At 49.7% G+C, this 12,740-nt stretch overlaps 1 protein-coding gene across 5 annotated transcripts in view; it reads left to right on the plus strand.

Moving 5' to 3' along the window:
* Positions 1-7,038: 7,038 nt before the first annotated feature.
* STRIP2 (striatin interacting protein 2) overlaps positions 7,039-12,740 on the plus strand; it is a 335,180-nt gene continuing 329,478 nt past the window's right edge. For 2 of the 5 annotated variants that reach the window (XM_069629584.1, XM_069629585.1), the window contains exon 1: positions 7,042-7,283. In XM_069629584.1, the coding sequence (XP_069485685.1) occupies positions 7,200-7,283 (84 nt within the window). In that variant the 5' untranslated portion in view covers positions 7,042-7,199. Of the gene's footprint in view, positions 7,390-12,740 lie in introns of all 5 variants that reach the window. The other 3 variants (XM_069629588.1, XM_069629586.1, XM_069629587.1) reach the window with 3 other exon arrangements.

Here is a 12,740-nt window from a genome sequence, read left to right on the forward strand (position 1 = left end):
AACCCAAACCCCCCGGCTGCATCTGTGAATAATACCCTTTCGTTTTCTTCGTTTATCGGTGTGCGCCAGATCACTGCGCCATTAAACGCTTTTAAGAATTCTGCCCATACCTCCATGTCTCTTTTTATACCTTCCCCAATTCTCACCCTGTGGTGTCCTTCTCTGGCCCCTCTTGTTCTCAGCTCTAACCTTCTCTGGAATATTTTACCTTGTGGTATGATTCTTCCTGCGAAGTTCAGTTTTCCTGCCAGTGATTGTAGCTCCTTCACGGTGGCCTTGCTTTTCCCTCCCAGGTCCTTGATTTTTCTTAGTAAGTCTGCTACCTTTTCTTTCGGGATCCTGCATTCCCCCATTCGTGAGTCTATTTCGATGCCTAGGAATTGTATTGCTTGTGTTGGGCCTGTGGTTTTCTCTTCTGCTAATGGGAAACCCCACTCTTTAGCTAATGCTATGAATTTCTGTAGTGTGTTTTGGCACTGGTTTGAGCCCTGTGGCCCCACAAATAGGAAATCATCTAGGTAATGTACCACTTGCGCCCCCTCATCTTCCTTTGTAAGCGCCCACTGCATAAATGAGCTTACTTTCTCAAAATAAGCACATGAAATGGCGCAGCCCATTGGGAGGCACCTGTCCACAAAGTATTTGCCCTCCCACTGCATACATAGCCACCTCTGGGACTCTTCTCTTACTGGTAGGAGACGGAATGCCGACTTTGTCTGCTTTTGCCATCCATGCTCCCTTTCCTGCTTTTTTGACTATGTGTACGGCTTCCATAAAGTCTGCGTAACTTACTGATACTGCCTCCTTGTTGATCCCGTCATTAACTGAGGTCCCTGTTGGGTATGATAAGTGGTGGATCATTCTAAACTCGCCTGCTTCCTTTTTTGGAACTAACCCTAGTGGTGAGCATATGTGCTCTCTGAACGGGGGGGAGTTGTAAGGGCCTCTTATTCTTCCTAGCTCGATTTCTTTGCTGATTTTCTTGGTCACCAACTCCTTGTTTGCTAGTGCTGATTTCAGATTTTTGGGCGTGTTTGTAGACCCGTGTCCTTCAAAAGGGATCTCAAAGCCCTCTTTAAACCCTTGCCTGATTGTTTCTGCTACTTCTTGATCTGGAAATACCCGTAGCCATTTCTCCATTACTTCCAGTTTTACTGGAGTGGCCCCTTTCTCGCCTGCCCTTCTAGTTCCGCTTCTCTGGCCCCCTGTACTTATTGTATGCTGGCCTTGTGCATTTGATGGTAGCATGTTCCCCCCCACAATTCTCGCATTTGTGATTGAATCTGCACTTTTTCCCCCAGCTGCATGGCACCCCTTTCTCGAAATTCCTGCATTGTCCTGGCTGTGTTCTTGGACCCCCATTTTCTCCCCTGCCACCCCCTTGTGCTGTCGGTGGTATGCTGCTCTGCCAGCTTCTTTGCGCCTCGTATTGCCTGCTCCGAAAATTCTGTTCGCTTGCCCTGTCGCGGCTACCTTCGAACCTCCTGTTGCTGTATCTGTAATCTCTTCTGTAATCATTATAACCATACTGCCTCCTGTAGTAGCTACCCGTATTTGGCTGCTCCCTGGTGTCCCACTTCTCTTTTAATACATTGAAAATATACAGGTTGTAATTCTCCTCGTCCCACCCAATATCTGGGAAGCAATCCATCTCCTTCCTAAACTCATGATCATACTCTTTCCATGCATCCCCCCCAAATGCTTTGTAAACCTTCAGTACGCTCTGCTGGTAAGTGACCAGCGATGGGCCGTCTTCGGGGAATTTCTGTAAAATGATAGATGACATTATCTGGAATGCTGCTGTCCAGTTGTCAAAATTCCTAGCTACTGCTGACCTTTTCAATAGCCCTTTTTCATCCTCTTTTATGTCCTCTTTTGTTACATCGTGCCCCCTTTTCTGTACATCTAGCAATGTAAATATGTCTATTAATTCTTTTCTCCATATTTTTTCCTTAATTTTGTCGCTAATATGCCAGGCTTGTGCTTTCAATGATCGCCCCTGGGCATCTTTGCCTATAGTGGGTCTCCCATACTTTGTCATGTTCAAGGTTGGCTCATTGCCTACTGCTGTGGTGGGCTCTGGTGTAATGTTTGGGCTGTGGGGTGGCTCTGGCGTAGGAGGGTTGGCCCCGTTGCCTGCTGGCCCCTGCCCCCCTACCCCCCCACCTCCATCTGTCCTGTCCTCCGTACTCCTTCCTTTTCCTATTACCCCTTTCTTCTTCACCCATGCTCGCAAATGGTCTCTCTCTTCGTCCTCACTACTTTCCAACTCTGATTCCCTTCCCTCTTGCTCTTCTTCCTTACCCCTTTTGGCTCTGGGCGATTTACCCTGGGCCCTCATGCATTCGACATTTGCATTTAATACTTTGATCATTTTGTTAATACTGTTGCTTAATTTTACGATACCTTTGTTTTTCTGCTTCTTCTTAGGCCTCTCTGGTTCTTGGGGTTCTTCCACTGTTCCTCTTGCCCTCTTCTGACCTTGGGGTACCGCCGCTTCCTCATCGCTGTCTGTGGAATCCTCCAGCAGCAGGGGCGACATTGCCCTAGCCCTTTCCTCCCTCTGCATCACATCCAAGACCCATTTGGCTCCATAGTCTTTCTCTGCCTTTTTGGCCCATGCGCTGAACTCCTGTGCTCTTCTTAGCTTTTCCTCCATTCCTCTCCTTTTTTTGCTTCTGGTAAAAATTGTAACTCTTTTTGGAGCTGTAGGATTGGTGCAACCGCCCCAACTTTCAAGCACCAGTCACGCCACTTCCTGCTCGTGTTAAGGCAACTGGCTTGGTCACCATAAATCAAAACTGCCCTTTGATGCACCCGATTCTTCTTTGTTTGTTGTTTGAGGGGTGTTTGTCTCAGGTCAGGAAGGTTGGCAGGCTGAGATTGCCCTTGCCGGGTTTCGAACCTGTGTTATCAGGCTCTGCCGAGATGCACAAGCTCGAGCCTTCACTCCCTGTGCCACCTGCCCCTCGTTATCCTCCGACCTTCTATTCTGCTCTTTCGGCGCTTGGCGGTGTGTACTGCCACTTTAAGGCCCACTCCTGTATACCTTTAGTCCCGCCTCCGAGGCGTGACGTTGTTCTCTGTAGCTTCCGCGGTCGCTTGCTTCCTCCTCTTCGGTTCTCCTATCCCGCGCCGCGTTTTTTTCCCGGCTTCTCCTGCTCCAGTCCGCCTCTGATCTGTGCCGTTGACCTCCGACACTTCTGCGGGCACCTGCTTCCTCTTCCCCGGTTCTCCTACCCGGCAACGGCGTCTCCCGGCTTCGCCTGCTTCCGACCGCCGCTTCCGCTGCACTGGATTTCCCTGATGATGTTGTGGCGGTCTTCTTGCTTCGTTTCGCCTTCCTTGGTCCCGCTCTTCGACGTTGGAAGCGTCGACCCGACGAGGTGAGTCTCCTTTTCTTCTGCTCCTCCGGCGGTCTCTTTTTCAATCAAGCCCGCAGAGGCAAGACCGAGAGAGAGGAACCGACACCACGCCGCTTAAGCCCGCAGAGGCGAAAGCGAACGAGACGGAGAAAAACGAATCCTTCACCGCCTTTCACCAGGGGCTGGGAGCTTACCCGAGTGAGGTGAGCTCCTAACCTGGTTGTGTCTTGCTCCCTCTTCTCTGGGGTATTTGTACCCCTTCCACCTTTTGTTGTGGTGATTCTGGGCCGCCCCTGTCCCTTCCTGTCCCCCCACCCCCCTGATACTTTTACACCTTGCTTTTCACTCCTTGTGTCTCCTTTTGGCCAATCTGCGGGTGAGGGCGCCGTTCTGGCTGCCCCTCCCTTCTGCTTTCCCGCCTGTTGGGAGGATCCCCCACCCTGCGCCTAACCCCCCAGGCCCTCCATCGTGCCGCACGTTGTGCAGCACGGGGCCTGGGGCAGTCTCAATGGGGACCTGGACCTCATCAGGCTCAGGTAACTATTGAGAAAGTGGGAAAATCACTGGAGTTGCTGGTAGTAGTGATGCCTGGCATACCAGAAGAAATGCTTATGGGCACTAACTTTCCCTTGTTTGAACATTGTTTTCAGGCCCTACAGGTTTGGAAGGCGGGTCAGACCGAGAATACTTTACCCTCAGATAGATAATAAGGAGAAAGATGATGAGGGCATTGAGGAATGGGCAGAGGTATGGGAAATTGGTCATGACACTGTTAGTGGGGCGCCCCATGCTCTTACCCCTACCTCCCACTCCCAGAGTGTTTTGTATATGACTGCTGGTACCACTGTCCGTTCCACAATGCCTGCATGCCTGTATTCTGGCCTTAGTTCTCGTTTGTCTTTTTCAGAATCGCAACTCCCAAAATGCAATTGGGCGCAACCAAGAAAACCCAGAATGGAACCCGGAGAATGGGATCGAGAACAGGAATTAAATGGATTGAAATGTTTTCTGCCAAACAGCGAGGAAACACCCAACCCCAGACTAACCCCAGGGGAATGGTGGGGCAGCAGAAAACGGAGTGAGAAGAGACTACAGGGGAGGCACAGAAATCCTCCTCAAACCCTATAGGAAACAAAACTCACCAGCGAATGAAGAAAGTCACGAGGAAAACAAGCAGCCTTAGCACATTGCTGCCACCCTGTAAATTAAGATTGAAAAGGGGGCAGGGCTACACACTTTCTTAAATCCCTCCATAGGAAGTCACAAACCCCCAGAGGGATAGCTCGGGCTCAGATTGGCCTGGGACTAGGGAGACCAGTGGGTGCTGGGAGGAGTGTTGAAAGGGGGTAGGTGGGTCTATAAAAGCCTGGCCAGTGCAGAGGAGATTGTAAGGTGTTTGGGTGAGATCAGGTGGATGTCTGGTAGTTAAGAGGCCAGGTGGAACCCGAACAGTGGAGCAGAGTGCTGAGAAGACTGTGCCAGTGTTTTGTGAGAGGGCGGGTAAGGTATTGTGTGTGAGAGAGAGAGTGGTTCTGGTATTGTGTAGTGTAGATGGGATGGGTGAAAGGAGAGTGAAATAGCGAGAGAGAGGGGAAAATGCATAGTGGAATTCAAGAGGGTGATAGGGTTTTATAGGAGGGTGTGGAGAGAGTACAAGGTGATAATACAAGTAGAATTGAGGGCCGAGGGCAGGGATGGTCCGGGAACCAAAAGAGGCACTGGAAATAATTTTCAAAGTGGCCCCATAGTACAAATTTTGAGCAAGCACAAGGTTTTTCCAATGAGAACATTTGGAAATAAAATAGGTTGCCACACAAAAGAGGCCCAGGGTGCATAGGCCTACTGGGAAATCTCCAGAGTTCCCTATTGACCAGTCCACCCTGGCCCAGGGTGCAGAGGCCTACTGGGAAATCTCCAGAGTTCCCTATAGGCCAGCCCACTCCTAGCCCAGGCTGCAGAGGCCTACTGGGAAATCTCCAGAGTTCCCTATCGGCCAGTCCACCCCGGCCCAGGGTGCATAGGCCTACTGGGAAATCTCCAGAGTTCCCTATATACCAGTCCACCCCGGCCCAGGGTGCAGAGGCCTACTGGGAAATGTCCAGAGTTGCCTACAGGCCAGGCCCCCCCTGGCGGAGGGAAGCAGGATCAGGGGGCGTAGCTGGAAGAGATGGGCAGAAAGTGTGATACAATCAGGACACAGAGACGTAGACAGCGGATTTAGAGTAGAGAAGAGGAGGAGAGTGGGAAGTGTAGAGCTTGAAGAGATTGGGAAAGGAGCAAAGGCTGGTAGAGAGGTGGAGAGAGTAGGAAGGAGGATCGCATAGATGTAGAGGGAGAAATAGAGAGAAAGGGAATGCGTGGGGGAGGGGGGAAACTGCCTGGTGGAGAAACCCTAGTGAAATCGGTCTGTTGACATAAGGCAGAGAAACGTTTTAGAAATTCCCTGAGCGAGTCAGACAGAGTGCCAACCTTTAGGTTTTCTCCCAGATTAGAAAACACTTAGACAGTAGGGGTTACCAGGCTCGGACTGGCCTATATGGCAATACCCGAACCAAAATCACAAAATGCTAGTGGGGGCCAGTTTTTTGGTGAAAGTGGGCCACTTGTTTGGCCAGTTTGAGTTACTTCAGCATGCAGCTAGTAGTTTTGGCCGGTGTTGCTGAATACATATATTCTTTTAAATGCACAATTTTCATCACATTTTATCAAAAAAGTCCCCCTTGGGTCCTATTCAAACAGTGTCACAAAAGGAATGAATAGCCATTTGCAACTGCAGGCCACTTTTTCATTGGTGCTGGAGACCATGTTATGCCCCAGTCCTACCCTGGGGGTTACCGTGTTTTAAAATACATGGGGGCACATTCTGGGGCTAGGGACGCCTGGGCTAGGGTGCGTGGAGCCCACTGGGAGGTTTAGAGAGCAGTGGGGACTCCCTTAGCTTCGCCCGTTCCAGCCTTCCCAGACCAGTTGTTTAAAAGTGTTCAGTACTGTCAGCATACTCTTTGTCTGTGGATCTCTGAGGCCATCTTTGACGCCTTCCAATCGGGTGAGCAGAGGAAATCGGGGAGCTTGGTGTGCAACCCAGGTGACATCAGCACGGGTGGGGCAGGGGGCCAAGGACTATATGGATGTCATGTGATATAGCCCCACAGACACATCGTTCCTGCTACCTTTGCTGCCTCAGCCTAGTGCCCACTATCCCCACCTAATGTCTGAATTTAATGAAAGATTTGGTTTATAATTTGAATAATTCTTCTGTGCAAAGCGACGTCCCAGAGTCTGACCCCATCCCTGCCCACTTCGCTTGCAGGCAGTACAGAGAGGGTCTGGTAGAAGAGGCAGCCCGCGCCTGTCGACCCCCACCAGGCCCACAGTACAGACTGCAGTCTTTTTCAACTTCAGACGCTATAAAAATCATTCCTCAAGCAGTTGTCTTTGCTTCAGTGAGAATATGTTTCAGTATCATTGCCGTATCCATGAATGTTCTGTACATATTGTGTGCATTAACACAAACACACAGGTGTCTCTTTGCAATTGGTCATTACAGGGTTCCCCTGCCCTTTCCAATGGCTTTCTCAGTGCTGCCCCCCGCCCTCCACCCAAATTTGATTCCTGGAGTCGCCAGACGCCACTGTCCTGTGTGCTTCTGGGGGCAGACGTTTGTGTGTGATCCCACTCCTACAGGGCACTGCCTGCATGGTCACTGCTGCTGGCTGGGGCAGTGATCTGGGAGTGACCCCACCCCCAAAGCACTCCGTGGGCAGGGGCCGTGCTGCTGTGAGTGCAGCAGCAGGTGTCTGAAGCTCAGCGTGGTAGGAACTTCCTGGGACGGCCATGGAGGAACCATGCAATGGCAGCAGACCGAAGGGGCAGTTCCGGGGCAGAGAACTCTTCAGGGCTCAAAGGAAGGAATCGGAGGTGAGCCGAGCACCGGGGAGGGAGGAGGCACCCCATGGGCTCTGGAGTAACGAGCCACCTGCGGCGGCATGGCGAGGGCCAACTAGGACAGTGCAACTGAAGCGGGGTACGTGTAGGGGGATGGGGGGGTACGCCGGGAACGCAACAGCGTGGCAGAGGCTGAGTGATATGTACTCACTGGCCTGTGTCTCTTTTTACTAGAAGAGGGGCGATTCAAAGGGGCACATATTAAGCTCCACCGTTCGGGCGCATTCCGGGGGACCCCCTTGTTATGAGTGAAGGAGTTTCTGTAGCCCCAGTACTCGACTTGTGGTTTCATTGAAACAGGGGGAGAGATGCGCCATCGCGTATTTGCCGGCATATTCCCCACATAAAACCACCAAGGCGCCTTCTGCTTCACTCTGACTCCTAGCGTTTATGATTCCTCATCTAGGAAATCGTTTGAAGTAGTCGTTGCCAGTTGTAATGAAAGTGTGAGCTAGAGTGTGGCATGTTTCTACGCGCAGTCCGCACCAGGCATTACTATTCCATTGCAGTGGAAGCACGTGTTCTCTTTTGCCAAATCTGTTTTCTATGCGTTCATTGGACTGGGTAATAAAAGGTGTGCGCCTTTTTTTTCCAGGACTCACTGCCCAAACCTACTTGTAGATCCCTCTACATGTGCCCCCTTCATGACATCTGGCTCCGGCCACTTTCACAGGAAATGCACTGGTAGCCCCCCCCCCCCCCTGCTTACATCTTTTAAAGCAGAGAGAGAACTTTAACTAGACGCTTTCCATCAGGTTCAAACGAATTATAACACAACCGAAAGCACGGGCTGTCCGTCTTTCGGCGCTCCCCACCTCTGAAATAATGTTGTTTTGTAGGGCTACTGCTACTGTCTCGGGAAGATAGCTCCGGGGCAACGCGAGGTTCGATCCCCGGGTCCGCGCTTAGAAACCTGGTTATTAAGCGCGTTATAAATAACCTATCCTGTAAGGTCAACCCCTTCTTTGACCAGCCCGTATACTGTGGATTGCAGGCACTGATTCCCTTTTTTAAGGGGACCCCACGTGTGTCCTTCCCGAGTGCAATGGCTTGTGTGTGTGTGTGTGTGTGTGTGTGTGTGTGTGTGTGTGTGTGTGTGTGTGTGTGTGTGTGTGTGTGTGTGTGTGTGTGTGTGTGTGTGTGTGTGTGTGTGTGTGTGTGTGTGAGTGTGTGTGAGAGTTTGTGTTACTATCCTTGTGGGGACTTGGGTGTGTAAACATGCACACGCTGTGGGGACTTGATTTCACTGTGGGGACCTAAACCCAAGTCCCCACATGGTAATGCCTTCCAAATGACTTAAAACAACTTAAAAGACATCTGTGCCAATTTTTAGAACTTTTTAAAAAATGGCTTTGTGGGGACCTGTGTTTATTTTGGTGTGTTGATTTTTTACTCAGCTCTGCCCCCGCAGGGTGGGTGTGGTATTGCAGTCATCAACACACGGACAGGAATTTAAACACACTTGATAAATCAGATGCCCTACATGCTTAGGCAGCAGACAGCAGATTCATGGGAACCATTTATACACAAATACAATTGTGTTTTAAATGGCCTGAACTCTGTGTTTAAATGTAAAATAATGAAATTAAGCTGTTTTTTGTGTATTTTGTATGTTTACAGAATTGGATATAATTGATATGCAATGTAAATCTTCCCTCATTGATTGCACAACACACTTCCAGATTCATTTCAAGCATTGACTACTTTTGTAATAAACGAATCACAATATGACTTACTTTACTTTCTTATTTTTCTGTGATTTTGTTGAAGTCCCCATAGGGGTGGTGTGTGATGAAATTGAATTCTACACTGTCAAGACAACACATTATGTGCACGGATGTCATCTTGTCTATAGTCTGATATGTGAATTAATTGAATGTTGGCATCACATTTTGTCTGATTATTCAAAAAATATTCACAAAGTTGATGTTTAATTGATACTCATTTGGTTTCCTTACAAGTTGATCTCTAAGGGAAAAAAGTGGCAGTAATGGAATTAGCGCCACTTTGATCAATCTGCTGATATAAGGGTTATTGAAAATGGACACTAATTCCTCTGGTGAAATTAACCCAGAAGAAATGAGCGCTGGAGGAATAAGTAATAAAAACCAGTGATGATTCCCCCGGGGCTAAATCCTCCAGTGGAATTAGAGCTGGAAATAAAAATGCTAATTCCATCCTATCTTCAGGTAAAAATACCGAACGAAACACTGCCAAAAATAGTGGCCAATTCAACCAAAAATACCCAAATGGTGAAGGAAAATGCATTCAGGTGATGCAAATGAAGCCACAGATGCACCCAATTGGCCATACAAGGGTATGTGAATACGAATAGTATGTAATGATGCTGAAGTCCCAATAGAGCTGATATGATGGTACTGAGTCCACCAAAAGGATGGTGTGTGGTCATGTTGAGGTCTCCGTTGGGATGTTGTTTGATGACATAGAGGTCCTCACAGGGATGGTGTGTCATTGTATAGAAGGCCATATAAGAATAGTGTGTATTTATGCTCAAGGACCCATAGAAATGGAATGCAATGATATTGAATCCTCCAACTGAATGGTGTGTGCTGATGTTGAGGTCCCCACAGGGTTGATATGTGATGATATTGAAGTCCTCACATGGATGGTGTGCGCTGATGGTGAGGTCCCCAAAGGTATGATATGTGATGATATTGAAGTCCTCACATGGATGGTGTGTGCTGATGGTGAGGTCCCCACAGGGATGATATGTGATGATATTGGAGTCCTCACATAGATGGTGTGTGCTGATGGTGAGGTCCCCACAGGTATGATATGTGATGATATTTAAGTCCTCAAATGGACAGTGTGTGCTGATGTTGAGTTCCCCACAGGGTTGATATGTGATGATATTGAAGTCCTCACATGGATGGTGTGTGCTGATGGTGAGGTCCCCAAAGGGATGATATGTGATGATATTGAAGTCCTCACATGGATGGTGTGTGTTGATGTTGAGGTACCCACAGGGTTGATATGTGGTGATATTGAAGTCCTCACGTGGATGGTGTGTGCTGATGGTGAGGTCCCCACAGGGATGATATGAGATGATATTTAAGTCCTCAAATGGGTGGTGTGTGCTGATGTTGAGGTCCCCACAGGGTTGATATGTGATGATATTGAAGTCCTCACATGGATGGTGTGTGATGATGTTGAAGTCTCCTTAATGAAGATGTATTATGATATTAAACATTTTGTATGTGGACTCTTTGACATTAAATGCCTTACAGATATGTAATGCTTCAAGGAAGTAAAAGAGAGGTTTTGTGAAGATGTTGAAATCATTTAAGAAAGTATTTATAGGCCTGAGTGTGTTTTATGTTAACATGAACTCATGTAATGGTAATGTTACATCATGCTCTGCTTAGTACATGGCCAAATCAGAAATTGAACGAAATCTCACCTGACAATGGGGGTGATTACGAGTTGGGCAGTATTCTGTCTGTAAATCCACTGGACGTACCGTTGCCACCACTTAGTTTGGCAGATTTACAGGTGGATTACACGTGGTGGTGGCGGAGTATGATCCCTTTTTTTCATTGGACTCTATGTGGCATTTTTGGCAGAATTACTGCCTAAGGGAGCAAGGGCTAAAGGTCAGTGTGAACAAGTGCCAGTTTTGCTGGACAAGCAGCAAATACAGCGGAAACATCATCTCTGCAGACATCATTCCTGTAGATCCCGCAAAGACGGAAGCCTTCCTCCCCTGGTCAAGACCTCAGAACTTGAAGGAGTTACAGAGTTTCCTTTCTTTAACAGCTACTGGAGATTTGTTGTGGGATATGCCAACATCGTGCAACCGCTTGTGGACCTCATCAAAGGATACCTGCCTAACTAAAGGAGCGGCAGGACTACTCTGCAGACCATTTACACCATCCACATGAGCCCTTTGATGATAGGTGGACCCACTAATGCCAGGAGGCATTCAAGGAGCTGAGGCAGATCCTCACTACTTGAGCTCCTCGAATACTCAAACCAATTCTGGGCTACACAGATCCTCAGTTGCCTTGCATCTTGCACATTGATGCAAGTCTTCCACCTGGTGATTGTGTGTTGATCCACAGCCTGGAAAAAGAGTGGACAGAACAAGCTGAGTAACAAGTGGGAGTCTCAACCATTCAACATTGAGCATCAATTAGTAGTGCTGCCTGTCTACTGACTATGGGTATGAGGACAGCCAAGAAACATCAAGACCTTGCAATGGAACCATCTGCTCCAAGTCCAGGATGAGTTTGAGCTGACACTGGCAGTGAGAGAAGAGGACGTGAACCCGACTCTGAGAGTGTTCTTTCGAGACTAATCCTGATCCCATTGCTCCTGGTAAATTGGATGTGGCAGGTTACCCTTACCCATTCCTCCACTGGAATATAGGGAGCCTGACTTGGTACAGAGTTGATCGCTGGGTCAGGAATAAACCCTAGATGAGGCCCCGGCTGATCTTCATCCTGCAACCAGGAAGAGCATGACTGTCATGAAACTAACATAGGATTCACCGGGGGTCCAATGTGAGTTTCCCATTGCCTGATCCTAAGTTTTCCATTCTTTCTTCTTTAGTGCAGGTGCCTGCGAGTTCAGGGATACTTTGGCAGGGCGCAGGGCATGAGAGGGGGTTGGGGGGTAACAGGAGAGAGACACGGGGCATGAGCGAGGAGTGGGGGGCAACAGCAGGGAGACACGGGGCATGACCGGGGGTGCGGGGCAACAGGAGAGAGACATAGGGCATGAGCAGGGGGTGGGGGGGTAACAGGAGAGAGACACGGGGCATGAGTGGGGGGTTGGGGGTAACAGGAGAGAGACACGGGGCATGAGAGGGGGGTGAGGGGTAACAGGAGAGAGACACGGAGCATGAGCGGGGGGTGGGGGCAACAGGAGAGAGACATGGGGCATGAGAGGGGGGTGGGGGTAACAGGAGAGAGACACGTGGCATGAGCGGGGGGTGGGGGTAACATCAGGGAGACACGGGGCATGACCGGGGATGGGGGGCAACAGGAGAGAGATACGGGGCATGAGAGGGGGGTGGGGGTAACAGGAGAGAGACACGTGGCATGAGCGGGGGGTGGGGGTAACATCAGGGAGACACAGGGCATGACCGGGGGTTGGGGGCAACAGGAGAGAGATACGGGGCATGAGAGGGGGGTGGGGGTAACAGGAGAGAGACACGGGGCATGAGCGGGGTGTGGGGGTAACATGAGAGAGACATGGGGCATGAGCTGGGGGTGGGGGGGGCAAAATCAGGGAGACACGGGGCATGAGCGGGGGGTGGGGGGAACACGAGGGAGACACGGGGCATGAGAGGGGGGTGGGGGTAACAGGAGAGAGACACAGGGCATGAGCGGGGGTTGGGGGCAACAGCAGGGAGACACGGGGCATGACTGGGGGGTTGGGGGCAACAGAAGGGAGACACGGGGCATG

Source organism: Ambystoma mexicanum, chromosome 12, assembly GCF_040938575.1.
Source record: "Ambystoma mexicanum isolate Mex_15411 chromosome 12, UKY_AmexF1_1, whole genome shotgun sequence".
Lineage (NCBI taxonomy): Eukaryota > Metazoa > Chordata > Amphibia > Caudata > Ambystomatidae > Ambystoma > Ambystoma mexicanum.